This window comes from Galeopterus variegatus, unplaced genomic scaffold (assembly GCF_000696425.1).
Source record: "Galeopterus variegatus unplaced genomic scaffold, G_variegatus-3.0.2 Scaffold5023, whole genome shotgun sequence".
Taxonomy (NCBI): Eukaryota; Metazoa; Chordata; class Mammalia; order Dermoptera; family Cynocephalidae; genus Galeopterus; species Galeopterus variegatus.
Genome location: NW_007731134.1, coordinates 325520 through 340916, shown reverse-complemented (window position 1 = coordinate 340916; position 15397 = coordinate 325520). Strand labels below are relative to the sequence as shown.

At 36.5% G+C, this 15397-nt stretch overlaps 1 protein-coding gene across 1 annotated transcript in view; it reads left to right on the top strand.

Annotated features, from left to right (window-relative positions):
• The first annotated feature begins 1129 nt into the window (after positions 1 to 1129).
• The window catches only part of LOC103604179 (complement factor H-related protein 4-like), a 17920-nt gene continuing 3652 nt past the window's right edge, over positions 1130 to 15397 (top strand). Inside the window, exons 1-4 of the mRNA XM_008588761.1 lie at positions 1130 to 1184; positions 4367 to 4549; positions 5957 to 6133; positions 14734 to 14916. Coding sequence (XP_008586983.1) covers positions 1130 to 1184; positions 4367 to 4549; positions 5957 to 6133; positions 14734 to 14916 — 598 coding nt within the window. The remainder of the gene's footprint in view (positions 1185 to 4366; positions 4550 to 5956; positions 6134 to 14733; positions 14917 to 15397) is intronic.

Here is a 15397-nt window from a genome sequence, read left to right as displayed (position 1 = left end):
GTGTTTTCCACGGTGGCTGCACCAGTTTCCACTCCCACCAGCACTGTAAGCAGCTCCTTTTTCTGCACACACTTGCCATCCCTTCACTTTCAGTCACTGTGTGTATTTATAGGTAAAGGGAGTTTCTGGTGGGCAGCATATTGTTGGTTCCTGTTTTGTAATCCGTTTCAGCCACTCTGTGTCTTTTAATCGGGGCACTTGATCTACTTACATTGAGGGTTATTATTGATATAGAAACTTGTTAGTGTCATTTTGTTATTTTTTTTTTCTGGTTATTTTATAGACCCATTTTTCCTTTTTCCATTGTCTTCCTTTGTGGTTGAGTGGTCCCCTTTTTTTCATTCAGCAGTAATTATAACCCATATCCTTCCGTCACCCACACAACCACAGATGAGACTACCAGGGTTAGCCAGAGAATGGAGCCACAGACATGGTGGCAATATGAGTCTGGATATATGCATGTTTCACCTTTTGTCCATTTTTAGTAGCATGGAGTAGAAGTGGATGGATACAGGGTTATGAAACTCTTTTATTAACTGTGTTAAAAATAGACAGAAATGATTAATCCCAGCTTACATAGGTATGGAGAAAAAACTATCTCCTAAAGCCCTTAGTATTTAGAAGTATTGCAGTGGTGTCGTGTTTAGCCATTGATCCTTCCTCTGTACTTCCAAAGGTAATTCAGGTTCCTGTTCTACAGGATCGGGCAGAGTAAAAGGAAAAAAATTAGAAGTAGTGAATACACTTATCTAATTTCCCTTCTCCTCTTCCCTACCATCTCCACAATATCCCAAAGATGTGTCCCTTTATTTCCAAGTTTTAACACACGTTTACTCATGCAAACCATTCTTTCAGTCTCTTATTACCATGTCCCACCCAACATAATTACTAAATAGGTACTTAATTCACACATTCTAATTTTTGATCACCCCACTACATTTTGGGTATCATATAATGAGTTTATTGTTGTGATGTTAGCCCATTGTTGTACTGCACCTGCAATAAAAGGGGTCCCTTCATCAGATGACATAGAAACAGAAGTAATTTAAGGCCGCAATCCTCAAATGGTGTAGAGAAGTTTTCTTTGGTTACCAGATGTAAAAACCCATATTCAGAATAAATATACATCATGGTCAAGATCATCTGGAACTGGGAGGAACAGATTGTAGTGGATTTCTTGCTAGGTGGGTCATTGCTACATTCAGTGTCTGATGATCTTATTATTTTTATTTTTTTCTGGTCAATTTTTCTAATAGAAGCTAATCATATCCCTTGATTTGGTACACAGTTTCTCCTGATAAAAACAACACTATCAAATTTTGTATCTCTTGCTTTCGTTTTGGAGTTGGAAGAGTTGTTTCCTTCCTTCCTTCCTTCCATCTTTCTTCTGTTCTCTCATCATTCATTCCTTCCTTTCTTTTTTTCTCCCTCCCTCCCTGTTTCTTTCTTTCTTTCCTTCCTTCCTTCCATTTCCTCCCTCCTTCCCTCTCTAGCTCCTTTCCTATCTCCACTCCCCCTCTTCTTTCTTTCTTTTAGAGAAGTCTTTAGTCTGTCTTGCTCAACTTATTCATAAGAATTTTACTGCTCATGCTGGGCTCTGTACTTTAGTCAGGTTCTTTAGCTACTCTATGGTTGTCATATAATGAAAAAGTCTTAACAATTTTCAGATTAAGATATCAACATTATATCATCAATATATATTCAATCATTAATGAATCAAGGTGCTTTTTAATGAAATCAAATCTAAATCTCCAATAATCATGTTGTGACAATAAGCAGAAGAATTCATATACTTGAGTGAGTGCAGAAGGTATATATTGGAGTGTGTCCTGCATGGAAATTGGCTGTGATTTCTGTTGAAGTAGCCACTGAACAGAAAACATCAGCCAAATGGATCACAGAATACCAATTTCCTTTAGCTTGTTCTGAAACTTGAATGGTTAATGCCATTTTGACTGATGCTTCTGAATATACGTACTAGTTTTTCAGTCTGCTATAGTATACAGTTAACTCCCAAGGTCCATCAGTATTTTTCACTGGCCATGTTTGGCTATTGAATAAAGAATCGGAGGGTAATAATACACCTGTATATAATATCTGCAATGAAAGATGAAAATATTTGATAATCCTCCAGTTTTAAAAACTGGTAGCAGTTTTAAAAATTTACATACAGCAAAATGTTTTTTGCTTTTTGTTGTGGAGATCTATGATATTTGAAAAATACATTGGTCATATAAGCACTGCCGCCAGCTAGATAAGTAGCAATTCTCTCACTGCAGAACTTCCCTCATGCCCTTTCTTTGTACTCACACCATGTTTTCCTTACTCCTGTCCCCTAGGAATCACTGATCAGTTCCTGATAGCTGTAGTGTGGCTTTTCCCAGAGAGTTATGTACATGAAAACAGGATGTAATCTGTGAGTCTGGCTTTCAATTAGCATAATTCATGTTCATAATTCATAATTCAGTGTATCAATAGCTCTTTCTTTTTACTGCTGAGTATTATTTCATTGCATTATGTACCACGGTCTACTGTTAATCCAGTCACTCATTGAAGGACATTTGGGTTGTTTGGGGCATTAGTGGGGCATGCTGCTAAAGAATATTTATGTCTAGGTTTTTGTATGAACATAAAATCATTCTTTTTAAGCATCGTTTTCCTGTTTTTTCATGTTTAAATGACAAATTTAATTTGTTTAATACATATAATTTATTCATGTTATCTGTTTCATCTTAAGTGAGCTATGGTAATTTGTGACTTAAATACATTTGTTTATAGTTGAATTTATTGGCATGCCATTTTCATAATATTTCCTTTTTTTTTTGGTATATGTAAAAACTGCAGTGATGCCATTTCTGTTTTTGCTTATTTGACCAATTTGTGTTATCTCTATTTTTCCCTGATAAGCCTGTCTAAAGGTTTATCAGTTTTAGAGATCTTCTAAAACAACAAGGCTTTGGTTTCCTTGTTTTATATACATTTACATTTTACTTTGGTATTTCAGCTCTTGTCTTTATTGTGTTTTTCTTTTTCCTGCTTACTTTGAATTTAATTTTTTCTACTTTTTCTAATGTCTTGAATAGAGGCTAAGGATTTTAAAGTAGAACCATATTCTTTTCTGGTACAGGTGTATTTCATACTGTTTCAGGGTCATTCTCCAAATTTTGATGTGATTTATCCATTGATATTTGTCTGAAGTAGAGTAGATATTGCTGAAAAGATATTCTGTTTTTTGGGGAATGAAGAGGTTTTGCCAAAAGTTTTTTTTTTTTTCTTTTTTCATCCTCTCCTTGTCTTTTGGCTAAGAGAAAAGGCCTTCCTTGGAGCTTTTATAGTTTGTATCTCTCAGTGTTTAGGGTTGGAAAACTTGAGAATTACCTGTTTTAAATTTTGTTTTAGAAGGCTAAGTCTGTTATGGATCAACTCTGTTAATTTTCTCCACTGTTTGTTTTCTGTTTGATTTCTGCTTATATTTTAAGTTTTTCAAAATTTATACTTATGTTGAGTGTGATTATATTTGTAATTTTTTATAATTAAAACAATTATTGGTTTTCAGTCTTTATTCTTTTATTTTACAGCATTTAATGATAAATTTCATTCTCTGCACTACTTTACTGTCATCTCATGAAGTTTTATGTAGTATGTTTTTAGTATCATTTCAGTCAAAATATTGAACGCTTCTCTTTTGATTTTTTCTTTATCCATGACTGAGTTTTGGGAAAAGTTCTCAGAAGAGACCTAGTAACTTTCAGAATTCTACGTTTATTTTTTCAAATTAAGTTACAATAATTTGAGGAATCATCGTTTTGGCCTTATGAGATAAATCAGTGTGTTGCTCTTCTCATCTTCTTTGAACTCCAAACATTCATATGGTTTGAAGCACACAATTATGATGACATTTCTAATTCTTGGAGCCAAAGTTGTGACTGCTGTTTTGACAGATTGTTTAAGATCATCACCTGAGCTCAGACCCTCCAATTGGCTACGTGAGTTTTGTGGTTGCCTAAGAGAGCCAAACCAGGCAAGACTTAAAACAAGTCCCAGGAAAACACAAACAAACAAAAAAAATTCTCTCAGTGTTCTGGAATGCTTTAGCATTCCGGGTCCATTAGACAAGCAATTTCTAATAAATTTAGATATAATTATGAGTGTTTTAAATCCTAGTTTGTTAAATAATTTTCATAATGGGTCTTGATGTAATATTTTTAAGAACTCATAACTTCTTTCACATTAAAACTTGGATGATTCAGATTATCTTAGTTTTTATTTTTAAGAACCCACTATTTTTCTATTGTCATATTTTTTGAGTCTTTATAAAATGTTATTGAACATATGTTTATCTTTTCTTTATATGTTTCCCTTTTAGAAACATGTTCAACATCAAATATAGAAATAGAGAATGGTTTTTTTCCTGAACCTGTTGTTGTGTATGACATAAATAAACAAACACAATATACGTGTAAATCAGGATATGTAACAACAGATGGTGAAATATCAGGATCAGTTACATGTCTGCAAAGTGGGTGGTCAGCTCAACCGAAATGTATTAGTAAGTAATTTATTGTGTTAGTATTCATTATCCTGTTGATGTACACAAGTTTACTTTAACTTTATTCTTCTTTGAGTGGGCTGATGTGGTTTCATTTAAAAACATAAATAAAAACTTTGAGAAAAAAGTACAAATCATTTTACTTTCAAGATTAATTGCTAGACTATCAGTCCTTTTTTTATTCAAATTTTTTCTACTTTAAAGCATTCTGTAGTTTGGAAATTGGTTAGGAAGCTTTATATATATTGTGATGTAAAGCTGAGACTGTTGGTTAGGAAGCTTTATATATATTGTGATGTAAAGGTGAGACTTATATTTGTTTTTTGGTGATTAGCCTTTTATATCAAAGTCTTTACTCCTAGACATAAAAGTAATATTTTCAGTGCAGATATGGAGCCATAGTGTATAACCTCAGAGTAATTTAAACTTCATAATGTAAATGTTTGGCACTATAGGGTAAGTCCGCTTCTGAATACGTTTCCCTCTTAGAAAATCTTCATAAACATCTAGTAGTGGAGAGAGAGCAATGTTTCTAGATGGTACCAATTTCCGCTGTGTTGGAAGATTTTCCTGCAACACTACCTAGTTGTTTATAAAGATTTTCTAAGAAAAATTGCTCAATTTATGTTATTTATCCCAAAGCTACTCAGTGATATTTTTGAAATGATATTTAACATACTCACTTTAAGTGAAGTGAGTATTTAAGATCTGTATCTCTACTGCTTTGATTTCTTTCTTTTTTTTTTTCAAATTTCTATGATTAGTGTGGGGTCTAGCTGGAAAAAGGAAAACAAAACAAAAACCAAGTCGTCCCCTATCTAAAAGTCATTTTATACTAAAATGTGACAAATTATTCTCTACATGACTTTCTTGCTATGGAAGAGAAAATGTCATATGTAATAAATGTATTGATCTTTTTATTAATGTATTTTTTTATACATATCACAACTACTAATAAGTCTGGCATCTTAATTCACAAAATGTTATTCTGGTTACTAAAAAAAGTAGTATGCTTGTATGTCCTGTTTTTTACTAGCATTGTCATAAATGCATAAGTATAATTGAATTGATAAAAATGCTCTCAAAGTAAATTTTTCAGAGGGTTTAAGTGATTTTAAAAAATATTGTTTAAAAAACATATATATATTTTTATTTTTAGTACCTACTTCAAGAGAATGATTTATCACTGGTATCAGATTATTTTCATATTGTACTTATTTATTAGCACATACTTTTTGATAAACCTTATCAGATTATTTTCATATTGCACTGGTATCAGATTATTTTCATATTGTACTTATTTATTAGCACATACTTTTTGATAAACCTTTTTGTTCTTGTAATGGGAATTATTCAGTTAGATTTAATTCCATTAGAAATGACATCTTCAATTTTATTATGCATTAGAATCTTGTGAAACTCCACTATTTAAGAATGCCAGAACCAAAAGTAACAGGACATGGTTTAAGGTCAATGACACACTGGACTATGAATGCCATGATGGATATGAAAACAGACACAATGACATTAAAGGTTCCATAGTATGTGGTTACAATGGTTGGTCTGATACACCCGCATGTGATGGTAAGTACTATTTTTCTTCAGGATTATTTTTGTTAGGATTAAAATAAATCTGTTTATGTTCTGCTTAAAAATCTAAATTATCTACAGACATTTTAAAGAAACAATGATGAAAATCAATGGGTCTCCCTATGATTTAATGTAAACTGGGAGGAGAGGGTTTTAGAAACACAATGATAATATATTTTTAAAATAGTGCATTAAATTAACGTTTTTTTATGAGCCAGATACATCACAGGTTTGTGATTAAAGTATAATTGCTGCTGTTATCCTAAATGCAAGCTTTCTAGCTGTTTAAAGCTGGGCGGCCATTCCCAAAATTATTGTTTGCCATGACTTCCTCAGCTATTTTGCTGTTCAGTTTCTGCTTTACAACTTCTACCTTGAGTGTTAATTTCTGCAGTTTCTGAGAGTAGCTCTTTATTTAACTTTAACAAGTTCCGTGAACTGCTACCTAATCTCTTTTATGTTTGCCAATCAGTCCATTTTCCAGCGTTAGAAGAGGGTTTGAATTTGTGAGAAAATGAAGGTGTGTAGAGAGCTCCAGGCAAAAGGAACAGTATGTGCAAATCATTGAAAACAAAACGCTTTTTGGGAAATATCAGAGTGAGCAGATTCCAGTCAAGTTGTGGGAGAATTTTATTAGCTGAGGCTAGGTAGGAGGCAAAGGAAAGATTATTCAGGTTAACTCAGGATATGTTAGCATTTGGATTTATTCTATGCTTGATAAAAAAGCCACAAAATAGTTTTAGGAAAAAAATCATATAATTTGGTTTGTGTATTTGAAAGTTCTATGTCTAGTGAGAAAGGTGGGAATTGAGAGATGTGATAGTTGAGGAGATGCAGAGCAGAGGACGGAATTGGCCTTCATTTTGGTGGTGCCAAGTACAGGCGATGGTACTAAATGTTGGGTGTGAGAGGGAGTGAGATCAAGGGAATCACGTGATTGTTTTTCATTTTTTTGTCATGAGCATGTAGGTAAATGGCAATGCCGCTTTTTCATTGTTTTCTCATAAGCATGTAGGTAAATAAAAATGCCATTTTTTTAGGTGGTGCTGACAAGATAGAGGACACTTTGGTAGGAACAACACAACTCTAGACTTGGACACATTATACTTGAGCTGCCCATCAGAATTGGACAAGTACACTGGAGAGTTGGGTATATAGACTTGGATATAGGTCTAGCAAGGAGCTGTGCATTTGGGATTATCACCATATAAAAGATAACATTAAATTGGAAAGGAATACAGACTGATAGGAGAAGAGCACTTGAGACTGAGCCCTGAACATCCCAACCTTCAGATGTTAGACAGGAGAATAATAGATATCAAAGTAGATGGAAAAATGGAGGACGCAGAGAAATAGGAGAAAAAAATCTAAGAATGAAAGTTGTCATGGATGTATAAAGAAGGAAACAATTAAAGGAACAGGAAGTATAACAGACTGATTAATAATGAAGCTTATGGAGACATTCTGTGTGGATTCTAATTCCAGTTTCACCACGTGTTAAGCATGTACTGTGGGCAACAAGCCAAGCCTATTGGAAGCTTTGCTGACTCTTATCTGTAATATGTTTTAATGTTTACATTTGTTCTAATATTTCAATGAATTGTTTTGCTAGTAGACTAAATAAATCATGTATCTTTTTTGCCATAGTTTTTATCACAAAATACAGTCAAGAGAATTGTAATCTTATTACATTTTTATGATAGTTGGCATAATGAATATTTCTAATTCAGTTGATATGTCCAGCTGGATAGATATAAAAATGTAATGGATTTGCAAGAAATTTAGCACAGTCTGTGGTGATAACTCTCTTCCAAGAAGTTTGGTTGTGCAGCGAGTAGGAAGTTCAGAATACTGCTAGAGGAAATTCTGCACCAAAGAGAGGAGATATGAGATTACTGAATGCTGTAGAGGGTTTAGCAGAGAGAGACAGCAGCAGAGATTGAATACGTGACATACACAGTTCCCTGAGAAAATGGGAGCGCAAGGGAATCAGAGGTCCTGTGGAGGAATTAGGCTTTGGTGGCAACAGTGCTACTTACAGCTTCGTAACAGGAGGACGGAAGGAAAATGTGCGTGTGAATCTAGTGCTGGAAAGATGCAGGAGCTGAAGCGCTCTGTTGTGCTCTGATGTATGAGATGAGATCATCTGAGATTGAAGGGGGCACTGGCGAAGGAGGACGAGGGGCACTAGAGAGAGGAAAAAAGGTTTAAAAATGTGGCAGGAGAGGGATGCAAGGTAGACTTGATGAGCAGCGTCTAGAGCCCAGTTACATGAGTCATTCGTGACGTCAACAAACACCTGTTATAGAATAGGAGACAATGGCAACAAACACAAACAAGGGTCTGCCTTTCCAGAGCACGGGTTTGGAGCTTTTATCTTCTGTACACCTTTCAAATCAGTTCATCACTCTCCTTTTAAATCAGTTTATCACGTTACTTTTAATAACCTTGTTTAGATTTTACTGCAATTACCTTGGGTCTTTAGAATAATTTATAGAAAACTCACACCTTTTTTGCTTTGCATTTTTCCTTTAAATAACTCAATCACATCAAAAGTTTATTTTTTGACAAGTATATGTTTAATCTTCAAAGACTTATTTTAAAAATTATCTTTATTCAATTATGTAATAAAATTCACATACACTTACTTAGTGTGCAGGCCGATGACTTTAAAAATAATGTGCCTATATAATTACAAACCCAATCAAGCTAGAAACAGTTTTGATCTTCCAAGAAAGTTCTCTTGTTCCCTTTCCACTCAATCTCGCCCTGAGTCCATTGCACTAGTTAATAAAGATTTTTGTGGGTGTTGTTAATATGGATTAGTTTTGCCTTTCTACAACTTCATATCAATGGACTTATACAGCATGTATTATCTTATACTTGACTTCTTTATTTCAGCAAAATGTCTGTGACATTCTTTCTTTCATGAGTAACTCATTTCTTTTCATTGTGGAATAGTATATCATGATATGGATATACCAAAATTTATCTATTCCACTATTGATAAACATTAGTATTTCCTCATCTTTGACAATTATGTTTTATGAATATTTAAATGCAAGTCTGTGGATGAAAAGAGATTTCCTGTTACTTGGATAAATACCTAAAAGTGAAATTCCTGGGTCATATGGTATGTGGATGAGTATATCTGTAAGTAGCAGGCATACTGATTTTCCTTAATTATTTAATTATTTTTATCATTTATAGTATTTAATAATAATATTCATATTATATTATATTAAGATTTATATTATTTAATAGTAATCATTATTATTTAATTATTTTTATCATTTATAGTATTTAATAATAATATTCATATTATATTATATTAAGATTTATATTATCAAATATTTATATTATTTAATAGTAATCATTATTATTTAATTATTTCTGTCTACTAGTTTTGGGATTAGATTTTTCTTGTTTTTCTAGTGCTTTGAGATTTACCATTAGGTTGCTTGCTTGAAGTATTTTTATGATTTTGATATAAGAGCTTATTGCAATAACTTCTCTCTTAGTACTGCTTTTGCAGTATCCCACAGGTTTTGGTAAATCATATTTGTATTTTCACTCATTTCAACTAATTTGTTGATTTTCTGCTGTATTTCTTCTTTGACCCATCGATCATTCAAGAACTTGTTGTTTAATTTCCATGAATATGTATACTTTCCAAAGTTTTGTTTGTTGTTAATTTATAATTTTATTCCATTGTGGTCTGCAAATATACTTGGTATGATTTCAGTCTTCTTAAGTTTGTTGAGATTAAATTTGTGACCTAACATGTGGTCTATCCTGGAGAATGATTGGTGTGCTGATTAAAAGAATGTATATTCTGTTGTTGTTGTTGGATGAAATGTTCTGTATAGGTCTGTAAAGTCCAGTCTGTCTAAGGTTTTGTTTAAATCCAAAATTTCTCTGCTGATTCTTTGTCTAGATGATCTGTCCAGTGCTGAGAGTGGTGTGTTAAAGTCCCCAACTATTACTGTGTTGGCGTCTATCTCTCCCCTTAGATCCAATAACAGGTGCTTTATATATCTGGGTACTCCGATGTTGGGTACATGTATATGATTGTTATACCTTCTTGCTGCATTGATCCTTTTATCATTACACATTGTCCTTCTTTGTCTCTTTTTATAGTGCTTGGCTTGAAGTCTATTTTATCTGATGTAAGTATGGCAACTCCTATTCATTTTTGGTTTCCATTTACATTGAATGTCTTTTCCCATCCCTTCACGTTTAGTCTATATGTGTCTTTATTGGTGAAATGAGTTTCTTGCAGGCAGCGTATAGTTGGGTCAGGTTTTTTAGTCTATTTAGCCAGTCTATATGTTTTAAGTGGGGAATTTAGTTCACTTACATTTAGTGTTGTTATTGAAAGGTATTGCCTTATACCTGCCATTTTATTAATTTCTCTATGGTGGTTCAATATTTCTTATGCTCCTTTCTGTCCCTTTTATTGTTTATCTTTGCTGTTGGGTGTTTGTTTTTATAGTGATAAAAAGAATTTTCTTTTTATTTCTCATTTGTGAATCTGTTCTTCTAGAGGTGTTTATTCTTTCTCATGTATTTATGGTGACATATCTCTCTCTTTTGATTCCAGATGTAAGACCCCCTTGAGGATTTGTTGAAGAACCCATCTTTTGGTGGTGAATTCCCACAGTTTTTGTTTGTCTGAGGAAGATACTATTTCTCCTCCATTTGTGAAGGAAAGCTTTGCTAGATACAGTGCTCTTGGTTGGCAGTTTTTTTTCTTTTAGCACTATGAATAAGTCATTCCACTCTTTCCTGACCTGTAGGGTTTCTGTTGAGAAATCTACTGTTAGCTTGATGGGAATTCGCTTATAAGTAATTTGATGCTTTTATCTTCCTGTTTTTAGAATTTGTTTTCTGTGACTTTTGATAATTTGACTACAATTGTCTCTGGGAGGTCTTTTTTGGGTTGAATCTCTTTGGGGATCTTTGAGCTTCTTGCATCTGTAAGACTATTGATTTCCCCATATTTGGGAAGTTTTCAGGTATTATTTCATTAAATAAGCTTTCAATGCCTTTTTCTTTCTCTTCCCCTCTGGTACACTCATAGTGTGAATGTTTATATGCTTAAGGTTATCAGAAAGTATTTGTAGGTTTTCCTCCTTTTTTAAAATTCTTTTTTTAATGCTAATTCAAAAAGCCTGTGTTCTAGCTCAGAGATTCTTTCTTCTGCTTGTCTAGCTTGCTGTTTATGCTCTTGATTGTACTTATTATTTTGTTAAATGAATTCTTCAGCTCTAGGATTTCTGCTTGATTATTTTTTATTGCTTGTATCTCTTTTTTGAATTTCTCATACATGTCTTCACATTTGTTTTTTTACTTCATAGTGATTTCTACCTATTTTTTCATCTATCACTCTGAGTTTTCTTAGTATTGCCCTTTGAAATTCCTCCTCAGGCAATTTTTCAATTTCCTGTTGTTTGGGAAATCGACATTGGAGAGTTGTTGTCTTCTTTTGGGGGAGTCAAGCTTCCTTGTTTTTTTTTTTTTTTTTCTCTTTTGTCTTTTTTCGTGTCCGGCAATGGATTGCAACCCTCAGTGTCGCGCCCGTACCAGACCGGGACCGGCAACGGGATCACAACCCTCGGTGTTGCGCCTGCACCTCGCTCAGCCAGTGAGCAGCTGGTCTGTATGTGGGATCCGAACCCTCGGCGGGAGCGCCGCTGCACTCCCAAGCAGCGCACTGTAGCAGTGCGCCACCGGGCCGGCCCTTCCTTGTTTTTTTTCATACTTTTCATATCTCTGCATTGATGCATCTGGTGGTGTAATCACTTCTTTTAATTCTAGGAGGGGCTTTAGGAGGGGGAGACTTTTTCTTGTAGAAGTACTGTATATTCAGTCAGGTTTAGCATTCTAAATTTGGATCTGGGTGAGAGCAGTAGTGCAGCCTTTGTGGGACTTCTTCAGGTGTATCCAATCTTAGAGTTGTCTGTGGGTGCTTTTGTTGCCTACATGGAGGGGCCCTCTGCAGTTTCTTATTAGGGTGGGTTTCTTGTTGGGGTTGGTGATCAGCTGTCAGTCAGCAAGCAGATATATACTGTTGTAGCAGTTCCTGGGTCTGTAGAGCGCCACTGGCTCAGCTGTTGAGCCTGGAGCAATCCTGAATGGATGCTGCAGGACCCAGTGGCTGTAGAGAGGAAAACCTGCTACCCTATCAGCTGTTGGTTTGGGAGTGGGTGTACACAGCTGTCACAGGGCCTGGCAGCACTGAAGGTGGATGCCTGATCAGCTGTCAAGATGGATGCAAGCCTGTAAGGGTGCAGTTGAGGCTGGCAGCTCTGCAGAGGCCTGCCTTGAGGAATCTGATCCCCTACCTGGTCCAGTCAGTCTGGGAGCAGATATACACTGAGGCATCAAGTCCTGGGAGTTTTGAAGAGGGCCATTAGCTCAGCTGTTGAGCCTGGAACAAGCCTGTGTGAATGATAAAAGACCCAGAAGCTCTTTGGAGGTGCACTGTAGGAAGGGAAAACTGCTACCCAATCAGTTGTTGAGCCCACTCAAGTCTTCAGCAGTGAAGCTGAGCCCTGCAGCCCAATAGAAGCCTGCCTTGGCGCGGGGCTGCTGTGTGAGATCAGATGCTGGGGTCTTGTCCTTTTGTCTGTCATAGGCTCTAGGCAGCATGTGCTTTGGTGCCACCTATGCCTGAGTGAGCACATCGGAATGCAGGCAGGGCCTCCAGACAAGGGAACTCAGGTTCACTGGGGCCTGTGCAGGGGTCTAGGATCCAAATAGCTGGGATTGTGGTCATGCTGGCACCCATGCGGGCACATGGAGGGTCACAGGAGGAGGTGGGGCTTCCACTGGGCTAGCTGTGCACCGTGCAGGAACCCATGGGTTCAGCCCCCATGGACCGTGCAAGGCAAGCTGCAAATGTGGGGAACCACTGCACTCTAGTGCATTTTCTGCTAGGTACCTCTACCTGTTTGCCTGGGGGGGAGGGGTGCTGAGCAAGTTCAGATGCTAGGGTCTCAGTCTTTCTGTCTGTTTCTAGGTGCCAGGCAGCCTGTGCTTTGGTCTTGCCAGTGCCCAAGTGAGCACAGCAGAATGCAGGCAGGGCTTCCTTCCAGGCAAGATGCCTCAGTCTCACTGTGTCTGGTGCAGGGATCTAGGCTTCAAGAAGTTGGGTTGTGGCTCTGCCAGTGCCTATGTGAGGATGTGGAAGACCCCTGTGAGAGGCGGGCCTGCTGCCGGGTTATCTGTGAGCTGTGTGGGCACTAGTGGGTTCAGCTTACACAAGCCATACAAGATGGGCATGAATGTGGGGAACCACTGTGCTTTAGCAGATTTCCCACTCAGCAGGACTACCTGTCTGCCTTAGGGGGAGCAGAGCAAGTGCCAAATGAGTTCAGACCTGGGTTCCAAAAAGACTGGGGGCACTCTCCCGAGGAGGGATCACTGGCATTTGTGGCGATGGTGGGAATAGCCAGGATCTATTCCAGTGTACCTTCTCTCCACCTGGTTTGGGACTAGTCCCTGCAGCAGGGCGGAGGCTGGTTGTCTTGTTCTGCTCTCTATGGTGCTGTTCCCTTCCTCCACGCTTAACAAGAATCTCCTCATTCTCCTGGTGTTCTCTGCACTGTGCTTCCCCAGGTTCCAGTCAAAATAGATTTGTTTGTTTGTTGCTTTGGTCTCTTTTTATGGGGAGGGGACTAGCACGAGACCTCTCTAGTTGGCCGTCTTCCAGTTTTGAGAAAAGATATTATAGAAGAGAGGATACTTGACAAATTTTTATGGATCTTATATACAATTAATACAGTTTATTTTTAATATATACACCCTTACTGTTAATAATTCTGGTACTTAAATAGGTAGCTTAACTATTAATCCACAAAATTTTACTGTTTTTAAAATAATAACATCATAGCATCCTAAAAGCACACTTTAATAACAACCAATGACATCTCCATAAGTAAAATTACATATGGCCAAATACTGTTAATGTTTTTATACAATTTTAATAATAAGAAAGGTAATATATAAAAATAAATTTTTGCATTGTAAGTAATTATTTCAGCAGAAAATACCACTGGTTGCCACATTATTTTTAATTGTAGTCAATTTATCAGCACACCTGATTGATAAAGTTTTTTATACCTATAATGAGACTTCCTTAGTCGGATTATACATGATATGGCACAGAAATGCAATCTTCAATTTTACTTTGCTTTAGTATTTTGTGATATGCCAGTATTTGAGAATGTCAGGGCCAAAAGTAACAGCACACGGTTTAGGCTCAACGACACGATGGACTATAAATGCCATGAAGGTGAAAGCACCACAGGTTCCATAGTATGTGGGGAAGGTGGCTGGTCCCGTTTGCCAATATGCTATTGTAAGTATTTTTATTCAGTATTTCTTTTTCCTAGAATTAAAAAAAAACATCCTTATTTGAGTGTGCATTATCTCCAGACATTTCTAAGAACCGAGGCTGAAAATGCATTATGTCTTCCACAGAAATCAATTAAGATAATTAATATGCATAAGGAGCTTTATTTAGTTTCTGATAATTTCCAATAAAATGATTGATTTTTTTTCTCAAAAATAAAATACCTTCTTTTCAGATCCTACAGAAAAGTGTGGGCCTCCAAAAGCTATTAGCAATGGAGACATCACCTCCTTCCTATTAACAATGTATCCTCCAGGATCAAGAGTTGAGTACCAATGCCAGTCCTACTACACACTTCAGGGTTCTAAATATGCAACTTGTAGTAATGGCGAGTGGTCAAAGCCACCAAGATGCATAGGTAAGTTTTAACGTTCTTCTGGTTCCTAAGGGATCAGGGTGATAAGTTTGATATTAGCCTGTTTATAGTGGAATTTTCATGGATGATGGCACTAGGATGATGGTACTGAGCACCACAAATAACAGATCTTCACAAATAGCATCCAGTGACTGATCACATATAAAATATGGTATCTCAACTTAACTGATTATGGTGTAATCAGTTTAATGATTACAGAAATGGGTAATCATTTTCACATTATTAACATTTATATAGAGTTTTCAAAGAGATTTTGGTGGGCCGGCCCGGTGGCGCACTGCTATAGTGCACCGCTTGGGAGTGTGGTGGCGCTCCCGCCGAGGGTTCGGATCCCACATACAGACCGGTTCCCGCTCACTGGCTGAGCGAGGTGCAGGAGCAACACCGAGGGTTGCGATCCTGTCGCCGGTCCCAGTCCGGTACGGGGGCAACACTGAGGGCTGCGATCTGTTGCCAGACATGG